At 35.1% G+C, this 12,092-nt stretch overlaps 1 protein-coding gene across 1 annotated transcript in view; it reads right to left on the bottom strand.

Annotated features, from left to right (window-relative positions):
• Positions 1-12,092, bottom strand: part of ACSS3 (acyl-CoA synthetase short-chain family member 3) — a 171,857-nt gene that overhangs the window by 33,450 nt on the left and 126,315 nt on the right. The window contains exons 10-11 of the mRNA XM_011934117.1: positions 5,051-5,146; positions 1,952-2,015 (exon numbers count right to left, since the gene is read on the bottom strand). Coding sequence (XP_011789507.1) covers positions 1,952-2,015; positions 5,051-5,146 — 160 coding nt within the window. The remainder of the gene's footprint in view (positions 1-1,951; positions 2,016-5,050; positions 5,147-12,092) is intronic.

The following is a 12,092-nucleotide window of genomic DNA, read 5'->3' as shown; positions in this document are numbered from 1 at the left end:
TGCTATATTTTATTATCTCTGAATGGATGTGGGGTGAAGCAGCCCATAATTAGAGTGACAAAACCCATGAGGAGTTTAAAACCGTGCTGGCATCAAATGCCACCTCTGAGATCTTGCAAAAGGTTGTTTTATGAAATAGATGACTCACAAAGTTAGGGGGTTATATAAAAATGTATGCTTTTAAAGTGCTTTGAAAAGCTTTCAAAAAACATTTTATTCCCTAAGCAAGCTAAACATCCACCCACAAACATGTTCAAATTATTAATTTCTTTAGCAGCCCTTCCCTTCTTCCCTTGCTGCTTTTCCCTTGAACAGGTCAAATTTGAATTAGCTCTATGTTAGTACAGATTCTGGCTCAGAGAACTGTGAATACAAAAGGTATGTTCAATATTTAATTTTTTCATTTTGTTGGATATGTTGTTTTAAAATGGAAACTTTTAACAAAGTAATATAGTGCTTACATGTTTACTGATAAGAGCATGAGAAGAATTACATCATAACTTGTATGCTTTCTATTAGCCTTCTATATAGTTAAAATACCTTTACCTGAAGAAACATCCTCTTTTTAAACCACTATTTTTCACATAATTTTCATTGAATTTAAAATATCTTCTTTATAGGAAGCAATCTTATACCAATCTGAGAATGCCAAGTAATAAGAGTTCTTTTGACTTCCAATAGAAATAAAGAGGAAAGCAAATAATTTTTAAAACCTGATGTTCTGTATTCATAGTAGCTCAATCTGGTGAATTCTACTACTTAAACTCTATCAGTAAAGATGTCAATATCATGTTAATCAGAGGGACTAAAGCAACTTCTCTTTCAATTATTAAAATGTCACATACTGTGAACCTTCTAACTTAATCATCTTCCATTTCTGCTTCCACTAGCATACAAATTTTAAAGTACCTGTCTTGATGTAATTAAGTAAATTTAAATATTTTTACTTTAAATGGTAGCACTTTTGTCTATCAAATGAACAATGATTAAAAAAATTTTAAGAAGATGGGATATTTGGTAAGTCTGGAACTTTAGAAGATGATACTGTTTGACGCAATAATTATACTTTCAGCAATCTCTTCAATACTATTGCAATTATCAGAAAAGCAGAAAAACAAGACCAAAAAATGTTTAATATAGTATTATTTATAATCATAAAATTCAAAAAATGCTAAGAAGCCTATACCAGGGATAAAAATTTTAAAAACAGAGTAAAAATTAAACATGCCTATGAGACAACGGTAAGGGAAAACAGGAATACACAAAAATAAATTGATTCACCATTGTAAAATGTTTGTCAAAAAGTGGAAAGTCAAATCAGAAACAGAAAATAAAATACTGCATGTTCTCTTTTATAAGTGAGAGCTAAATAATGGGTACACATGGACATAATGATGAAAACAAGAAACTCTGGGGACTCCAAAATGTGTGAGGGAGGGAGTCAAGGGTTGAAAAACTACCTGTTGGATACTATGTTCACTATTTGGGTGATAGGTTCACTAGAAGCCCAAACCCTAGGATTATGCAATATACCATGAAACAAACCTGCAAATGTACCCCTGAATCTATACCAAAAATAATGTAGAAAGTCATATATATTACAAAATTAATAATGTATTGCTGAGAGGTGAGAGTACGGAAACTTCATTTACATGTTTATATTTTTTGTATGTAAGTTAACTGTATCATCTATACATAACCTGTAAAATGAAAAAAAAAGTTATTTAAAAAGACGCAAAATTTGTGGTTTTTGAAAATTGCATTTAAATTGGTTGTATTTTATGGGGCTTCTATGTTTAAATTACAACACAGCTGACACAGTTCTTAGGCAACACACAAGTTCTTTCTACAACTGCCTTCGTAGCAATAACACTGCAATTACTCCATTTTTTTCTTAATATACACACCAGTTTTTGCCCTTTAAAATAGTAGTATTGAAATTTTTGCTTACTTTACCACAATATTTCCTAAACACCGAGCCTTCAGTTTTTGCATGTTGTCATCCAAAATCATAACTACAAAGTAAAATATAAATATTTGAATAAAAATACATAACTTTAAAGCTTAAACATTTTTCTATATTTTTATATTCAACCCACAAAACTCTAGCTTAAGAAAGTAATCTTTTAATTCTTGTGAGACTATGAACGTATATAAACTAAAATATCTCACACAAAAAAGAGCACATGTATTTGATTCTTAACAATATCAAAAATTTTCCTTCAGAATATCCCTTAAATGAAGACATCATATCTCAAACACGTGGTAATTTCACCTCTACATCTATGTCCACTAAATATATCCTTGTAATCTATTAGAACCATTAAAAATATGTTAAGCTTTTTAAAAAGTAAAGGAAATGAAGTTTTTAAACTCACCAAAAATTATTATACGCAACAAAAATAAAAGACTTACAAGCACCAAAAACCCCTTATTCTGATTTAAAGCTTAATATCCACTCAGGAGCTTTAAATTAGGTCAATTTAATCCTCCCAAATATTATCTCAGTACTTTCTGTGCTGTCCTGATAAAATCCTAAAAGAGTTTAGGAGATTAAAGCTTGTATCCACATTCAGTAACCCTTGGTGCAAACTAAATATGAAGATAAGTCATCATCTTCTAGGCTTTAATAGATTATATATGTGGCCTCATTCATCCAGGTAATTCTACCTTAAGCAGCTATGAGAAAAGAAGGTTGTTGCTCTCAGAAAAAAAAATTAATCGTTCCCTTCTTTGTGTTCCTGAAGCACTTTGTTTTAAAATTCTGTATTGACAGTTAGGAGAAGTATCTGTATCTCATTAGATTGTGAGTTCATGAAGGCCATGGCTAATTTATCTTTGTTTCCCTAAATCCCAGTACAATGGCCAAATCGCTATATGCCCCCGGGCACATTCTGTTACCTATTCAGTTTCCCTGTCTATGAAATGGGAGAAGTTTCTTTGTCATAGCGCTTATGCCAGAAGTATTTTTAAAATGCATACGAAGTGACAAGCTTGCATAAGGTACTCAATAAATGTGTCATATTAAATTAAATGTTTTTATACAAAAAGGATTTTCTTTTCTTTCCTAAAGGGATCCTGCCATTTTTATTATTATGCTATTTAATCTTACATTAAGATTTTAATTTCTAAACAATCACAAAACATAAAATTTATCAGTCATAAAGTCACTGGTTCATTGGTTATAAATGTTTAACCTATATTGTCTGCAAGCCAGTTGCCTTCAAACAATCAGAAACTTCTGTATTGAAGTTACATGAGGGAAAAAAGCGTAACTATTTCTTACAACTAGATATAAAAATGGTACTGAAATACTAACAGAGAAATGTGTTTAACATCTTCCACCATCAGCAACCCCTAAAAATGTCTCAACATAAAAGCATGTTTTCTGATAAAAGGAGAAGCGATGACAGACTGTTCAAACAGAGGATTTCACTAAATCTGGGTTCACCATTCTAGGGCTGGAGAAGTCACTGACTTCACAGAATATCTATTTCTGCCCCGAATAATAATAATAATAATAAAATCTGAAGTGTCTTTTTATAAATGTATCTGCTAGGTTAAACCAAATGATCCATGTTTCTGTAACTAGTCATTGTCCTAGAAGGAAAATCCAATATTTTTATGTTAGAGAAGCAAAAGACAAATCTCTGAATTTTGTAGTTTATATACAAATAAGAAATATATGTTAGGAATCATATTTTGTCTCCCAAAGCTGGGTTTTCTTCATAGTTCTGTTAAGCCAAACTGTGTGACCTTAAGCAGCTTACAAAACCTCTGTGCCTCATTTTCCTTGTCTGTAAAATGAATGTGGTAGTCTAACTCAAGTCAGTCCTCCGACTTTCCTGAAATTTTAGTAGCACTACTAGCTAAGACTTATTCTGTCTTTCTACTGGTAGACACTGTGTTAATGCTTTGTTGCATAACATCACAAAACAGAAGCCCTGGAAAGCATATAAAAATATTACTCTTATTTAGAAATATGGAAACAATGTTTGAAAAGTTAGATGACTTGTATAATTTATACACCTAGGGAGAGCCATCCAAGGGAAATTACTGAATAATGATTACTACCGTCAATTTAAAAACAAAAATTGACAGGATATTATAGCTTTTAGTCACATAAAGTCAGCATCAAATAAATGTGTTCTTTTGGGATTCTCCCCCTTTGTTTTTATTTTTATTTTTATATTTATTTATTTATCTTTTGAGACAGAGTCTTGCTGTGTTGCCTAGGATGGAGTGCAGTGGCATGATCTCAGCTCACTGCAACCTCTGCTTCCCAGGTTCAAGCAATTCTCGTGCCTGAGCCTCTCAAGTAGCTGGGATTACAAGTGCACACCACCACACCCAGCTAATTTTTGTATATTCAGTAGAGATGAGGTTTCACCATGTTGGCCAAGCTGGTCTCAAACTCCTGACCTCATATGATCCATCTGCCTTGGCCTCCCAAAATGCTGGGATTACAGGCATGAACCTCTACTTCTGGTCTGCTTTTATTTTTAAACAATAAGGTTTAAAAACTTTGTCCTCACTCCTAAATTAAAAGGCAGCAAGTGTAATATATAATAAGAAATTGCAGCTTTTGAAATAAAAGCAAGCAAATTCTGAGGATAATGGTTTGCATTGTCTCCAGGATCTAACCAGTGGTGTTAAGAAAATTACTTAGTCTGTTAACTAGTTGGTTAACTCATCTCTAAAATAGTAATGATAGCCCTGAATTAAATACACTTCAACATGAAATGAAATGATGTATGTAAAGTACTGGGCCCCCAGCAGGTGTTTCCTTCATAGTAATTTCACACCCATATTCTTAATATACCTTATAAATGATATTATTTTTGTGGTTACCACAGTCATTTAGAACATATCCTGGAAATCCGCAACCTACTTTCCATAGCAAAAATTCAGGCATTCATTTTTAATACAAGACATTCATTCAACTGAATTCTAATTAAGCATCTAGTTTGTTTCATGCAATATGATACACACCAGATGCAAGAAAATGCCACATTTATTAACTTTACATATTATCAGGGTCACTCCTTACCATTGTATCCTGGAACACTTTTTCCTGCTTGCCCTGGTGGAGGTGTTTTAGAATTGCCTAATCCAACACATGACGCTGTAATTGGAGATCCAGTCTCTGGAGAAAGAAATGTTATTTATCACTTCATGTTTTAACTCGGAATCATAATGTTTCTTGAGTACATGCCCACTCTACCCCATCCTAGTTTGGCACATAATGTAGTTGCGTTAGGAATAGATGAATAGTGCAAATATATTATTTAAAAATTTAAAACTATCTAGAAACTTATAACATATCCACAGTATTAAAACTTAAGAATTCATAATTAGAATAATTTATATAGTAGTGTTTCTTCTAAAGAAAAGAAAGGCTGCTCTAGTGTTTGCAATTGTGGATCAGCAGGCGTGAAGAATGGAAAATGATGTGACTGCGACGGTTCTACAACACACATTAAAAGCTAAATGATCACTGGAAAAGATGCTTTCTCTTGACTCACCTAAACTCATTTTGTTTATCATTGTTAATCACAGCTGTGAAAATATTTTTGTTATTTCTAGCTCATTCTTTAGAATAAGTAACCCAAAGATTTTTGACATTATTAGGTTGATGCAAAAGTAATTGTGGTTTCTGCCATTACTTTTAATATATGGATAACATCATGCTCTAATTTCCTAAGAATTACACTTGTCTAGAGAACCTACATCTAAAGCTGAATTTGACAATACTTTATGAAGTTGTTCAGTCTGCTGTTCCTGGATGTTAGAGGCCCCAAAACACAGGGAGGAAGATGATTATACTCGGCTGACTATTTCATCAAAACCACGAACTTTCTCACAATTAGTCTGCAATGATTGACAAAAATGCGAAATTTGTTTTCTGTGTCTCAAGTTGCAACAGCCAGAATATTAGCTATTACCTGATAACTGTAAGTTCTGAAAGTGGTTATTTTTAATGGAGGGATGCACTTATTAATATTGATAAAATCAAGTTTGGAGTTAACACAATCTTTTGAATACGAAATATATATGTACAAAAGGGCAGAAAAATAGTATTTGGATAGTGAAAAGTTTGGGAATTACTGGCTTAGTATTACACACATAACCTACACATACGCATACCCAAGGAATTAACTGCCAAACCCATCATACCTAAAGTAATCCAAAAAATTAAAGGCATCCATCTTCTGAAGTAATCAGAATGTGTTCCTTCTACCATGGGCTCTACCATAATTTATCACATATTTATATCACTTGAGAACGATGGGAAGAATTTATTACTATTCTTTACCTTCCAGAGTAGTTCATTTTATTATTCACATTTTATGGATGGTGGCTCAGCTGGCATCAATAACAGAAGATGAACTCTTGAACATCAAAAGACAGTTCCTAAGTCACAGTCCACACTAAAGATGCGAAGCCATATGGTCACTGCTGAGGATCATCGGCAAGTAACCATAGCAGACGTTTCTGAAGTTTAACAAAGAGTTCTAAAGTATTTTCCAAGCATGACCAAAAAAAAAAAAAAGTTGGGGGGAAGGTATTTTATGAAATGGCAATCCATAGCCATGTAATACTCTTGCTGATTTCCCCCACAACATAATCAAAGCAAGGGAGGAAATCTGCACGGTCAGAAACGTTAACAGCATATCCCCCTCTGTTTTTTCAGAAATGTCCAGGTGCTCACCTCAGCTATCCTTCGAAATGGATATGAGAGACAAGAGCAGGGTGATGACAGGAAACAGTCTTGTAGAGTGAGGTGCTTCAAAGAAGGTACACAGAACGAATAAGATGATAATAGGAAGAGAAGCTACTCAGACACATTAGGAAAGGAGGTACCACCTTCAAGAAGCTTTTGTAACCTCTACTACCTGTTGCAAGGAAGTTGCTAGAGTAAATCTATTTAGAAGTATTTCTTATTAAGTTTAATTTGTCAATAGGGACACTCCAGTTACCTCGTGTTCAAACTCTCTACAGTTCTTAACACCATAGAGCTTTCATAGCTTGTCAACAGATGGCTCTAGAATCTAAAGTGTACCTACCAATGACTCCTGTACCTGCTGTCTAAAAGAAAAACAAACAAAGACATACCTCGAGAAAACTCTAACTGCCCCATTGTTCGCCACATCTCAGTGTGGATTCTCATGAAAGACGTTATCACTCTGCTCTTCCTATCGCACTGGGAGAAGGGGGATGTAGGAAAAGAAGGTGAGAGTATAACATAGTCTTAAATAAAGCTGCGAGACGGCAAGGAAGGATTAATGAAGCATTGTCCATATTCACTGCCTAAGTAAGCTTATATATGAACCTCCTGAGATTCCCAAGCGTCTTTCTATAGTAATTATTTATTTACAATCCTTATCCTTCATCTTTTTTACACATTATGATTATAATCACAACCATGAAAAGCTTATTTTTCTATATGATTAATTTGAGTCTTAATCTTAAGGGTGCTGAAAATGATTATTTATTTAGGTTACCTAAAGTAGATAATATATGTTTATACTTTGCACATTAATAATTCAAGTGTCTTGTTGACTTTATTTTGATTGATTCATTCATAGGATTAGAAGAAGAACTATTGCTAGCTGGGCGTGGTGGCTCATACCTGTAATTCCGGCACTTTGGAAGGCCGAGGCTGGTGGATCACCAGAAGTCAGGAGTTCGGGACCAACCTGGCCAACATGGTGAAGCACCATCTCTACTACAAAGACAGAAATTAGCTAGGCGTGGTGGTACACGCCTGTAATCCCAGCTACTCGGGAGGCTGAGGCAGGAGAATTGCTTGAACTCAAGAGGCGGAGGTTGCAGTGAACTGAGATTGCACCACTGCACTCCAGCCTGAGCAACAGAGCGAGATTCCATCAAGAAAAAAAAGGAAAAGAAAAGAAAAAAGAAAGGAAGAGAAAGAAAAAGAAAAAAGAAATAAAGAAAGAGAGAAAGAAAGAAAGAAAGACAGAGAAAGAGAGAGAGAGAGAGAACTACTGCTAGTGACATGTAGAAAATACAATTGGACAAAATGGTAGTTCCTAGGACTCTAAGCATATTAGGGAATCATAGGTAGGACAAAAGCGAGCTGAAAAAGACCATAATTGTTGTTACAGATACTTTGGTTCTCCTTCTTTGTAACTCTGAATGTCCTGGGACCCAAGGACTGACGCATCTTCAATATAAACGTATACATGTTTTCTCACACACTTATGTACACAGACAAGATAAACACTCTTGCTCTCAAACTGGTCCATGTGCAGAATAGGCTTCTGGTTAGTGACAGCCCCTAAGCATGCTGCAATCCTTAACTGAAATCCTACAGACTCCCAAAGCCCCATTTCAAGGATGTTCTAAAAACATCTGCTTCACACTACCCAGGCTATAATTAAGTGGCTAGCAGTTATTTAAAAGGGAGACAAGAAATCTAGATGTCATGTTGTAATTGGGAAATAGCCACAGTAAACAAACCAAAGCATTTTCTTTGTAGAAGAGCATTGGATACTTCATTTAGAGAAATCTTTACAAAAGCACCTAACCTTAGAAACAAAAAATGTTCAGCAAATCACCAGCATAGTTTCTTTAGATAAGAGACAGCTAGGAACAACATGAACAGGGAATTGACGGGTGTGAAGAATATCACCTTAGCACGTTTATACTCACTCTGCATTAGAAGCTAATAGAGAAATGTCCTTGTTTTTAAGTAAGGACAACCTTCATGGTATCTTTACTGCATATCTTTACTGATTCACTCTACTTTATTATATAATTACCTAAATGAATTATCTTTAAAATTTCTAACTCTGAAGTAAAAACAGGGAAGACAACTAGATACATATTTTTTTCCAATATGAATTATGCTATATACCAAGAATCAAGTAATTTTAATCTATATAATTGCATTTAGTCCCACTACTACAAGACTATAAGGAGAAAAGGGAATATTCTTTTTACTGAAGAAAAATTCTGAGGCTTAGCCAAGAAAATTTAAATAACTTGTTCTAGTTTCATAGTTCTTTCAAAGAAGGAGAAGAATGGAATAGACAAGTACCACTTCTGAAGTTCTCAAGTAACAGACAGAGGTTGAGAAGGGAATAAAATCACCTAGACTGTGTCTCGGTAGAGGAAGAAAAACCCCTGTGGCAGGAAGGGAGCCCAGTCTCCCATACTTGCAAATAACATTAGTGGTGGTAAAAATCACTTATTAGCAAATAGTTTTTGAGCAGCTATTATGTGCTAGGTGCTGTTGTTAGAACTGGAGATACAACAATAAACAAAAGCAGCCAAAATTTCTAGCCACATGGAGACCTCCCAATTTCTAACTGGGGAGATAATGAACAACATATTATACAAAAGTAAAATACATTGTGTGTAAAAGAGTGATAAATACTAACGGAAAAAGGAAATATAAACAGAGTATGAAATGTCATGGAGAGGGTTTGCAATTTTGTACTGAACAGAAAAGATCTCCCTGAGAAGGTGACATTTAAGTAAACATCTGAAATCAGAGAGGACATGTGACACACAGATATTTAGGGAAAAAGAAAATAAGAGAAGGGAACCTCAAGTTCAGCGGTCCTGAGGTCAGTTTATACCTAGAGTGTTTGAGAACAGTGAGGCAGCCAATGTGACTGAAATAGAATCACAGAATTAATAGAAAGTATTAATATGAAATAAGGTCAGAGAAATAATGAGGAGGCAGATCGTGCATAAATAGTTCAAAGTCATCCTAAGACCTTAGTCTGAGTGATGCTGTAAGCTAATGAGGGCTTTTGAACAAAAAGTTAATGAATTATGACAATGTAAATATAATTTATTTAAATACTTACACACCATTAAGTTTCTATGTCCATGTTTATTTTATCTGGGCTGCAAGAGAGATGTATAGTAGGAAATGCAGAGACAGACAGAAGCTGTATTAGAATAATTGGTTAATAGATTTCTATGGCTTTCTAAACATCAGGGACCAATCCACACGAGAATTCACAAGATTGACAGAAAGACTAGGGCCCAGTTGGGTGGCAGATGACAGACAGACTGTGTGGGTAGATGGTCCACATAAACCAAAGATAATCCCTTTTGTTATGTAAGTATGAGCATGTATAAAACTGATATATTTCTAAAAAAGAATTTGGCAGTTCTTATAAAAAATCCTTAATGTACCCTTTTTAACATAATGTGATTATTACGTACTGCATGCCTGTGTATTTCAAGCAACTATAAATATATTCATCATGTATCCACAAAAATTGAAATTAAAATTTTAAAAAAAAAAAAAGAGGCTCATGACTGCATTCCCAGCATTTTGAGAGGCCAAGGCAGGTGCATTGCTTGAGCTCACAAGTTTGATATCAGCCTGGGCAACGTGGTGAAACCCCATGTCAACCGCCCCAAAATACAAAATTTAACCAAGTATGGTGGTACACACCCAGCAGTCCCAGCTATTGGGAAAGCTGAGGTGGGAGGATCACTTGAGTCTGGGAGCTCAAGAGCCTGATAGCACCACTGCACTCCAGCCTAGGTAACAAAGTGAGACACTGTCTCAAAACAACAACAACAGTGGCAAATTAATTAATTAAATTAAAAATCAATTAAAATTCCATCAAAGCCAAATTTAAAAAGGCTATGTGAAAAATAATTATTCTTGCTGCACTTTATACAAATAATTAGGCCAAGTATAAGACTAAAGCTTATTTTTATAGACAAATCAGTCTTACCATGATTTATCTTTAGTAAAAATGGGAGACCGGAGAGAGAAGATTATTTTTCAAGAACTATGGTATACCTGCTATTAGATTCCAGTCTCATCAATTGTTTTCGAGTTTTTTCCTGTAATTTAGACTGACCTTGATTATTCCTGTGAACCAATCAGTTATCTCTGACTGCAGCTCAGAATCAAGAGGGATGAGTAATGTAAAATTCCAGATTCGTATTCTAATTCTGGGTATATATTGGAATCAGCTACCAACCCCATATCAGTTTGATTCCAACAGTTGCCAAGTTCATAGAAAGCCTTCTTACTTAGTTTACTTGGATAGTTTTTACTTATTTTGCTTTACTCTTGTGGAACATATTGCTGTTGTACTCTATGTGTAGGAATGCAGGATAAGCTTACTTGATGTTCTCTTAAATTGAACACTTAAAATCTTTCAGATATCACCTTTTGATGGAATCCAAGAGTTATGAGTCGTCCTCAACATACTCATGCTTTCTGACCAAGTTCCTCTCTAACCTGAATACAAAAGACCCAACAGGCAGGAATATCATCGCCCCTATTCAGCCTGAAGAAGTTACAGAAGATGGATTTTCATCCCTCTACAACCCTTAGGATTAGGGTTCTTTTATAAAAGGGAGGGGGAAAATATGTCAGAGGCATTCGAACCAGAGCAACTCCATCTTGAATAGGAGCTGGGTAAAATAATACTGAGACCTACTGGGCTGCATTCCAAAGTGGTTAGGCATTCTTAGTCACAGGATGAGATAGGAAGTTGGCACAAGATACAGGTGACAAAGACCTTGCTGATAAAACAGCATGAGGTAAACCAGCTGGCCAAAACCCACCAAAACAAAAATGTTTTATGAAAGCGACCTCTGGTCATCCTCACCGCTCCTTATGTGCTGACTATAATGCATTAGCATGCTAAAAGACACTCTCACCAGTGCCATGAGTTTACAAATACCATGGCAATGTCAGGAAGTTACCCTATATGGTCTAAAAAGGGGAGGAACCCTGACTTCTGGGAAGTGCTCACCCCTTTCCCAGAAAACTCATGAAACATCCACCCCTTGTCTAGCACATAATTAAAAATAACTGTAAAAATAGTCAACCAGTAGCCATTTGGGCTGCTCTCCGTATGGAGTAGCACTCTTTTATTCCTTTACTTTCCTAATAAACTTGCTTTCACTTTACTCTATGGACTTGCCCTGAATTCAATCTTGTGTGATGCCCAAGAACCCCCTCTCGGAGTCTGGATCAGGAGCTCTTTCAGGTAACAAATTCATCACTGAATACTGTACGAGTTGTTTTAGTCAACAGTACTTGGAGCACCAGAATCCCTGGCTGATTTCTGCCTATGATC

Source organism: Colobus angolensis, unplaced genomic scaffold, assembly GCF_000951035.1.
Source record: "Colobus angolensis palliatus isolate OR3802 unplaced genomic scaffold, Cang.pa_1.0 Scaffold131, whole genome shotgun sequence".
NCBI classification, from domain to species: Eukaryota; Metazoa; Chordata; class Mammalia; order Primates; family Cercopithecidae; genus Colobus; species Colobus angolensis.
This window is presented reverse-complemented; position numbering and strand designations above follow the sequence as displayed.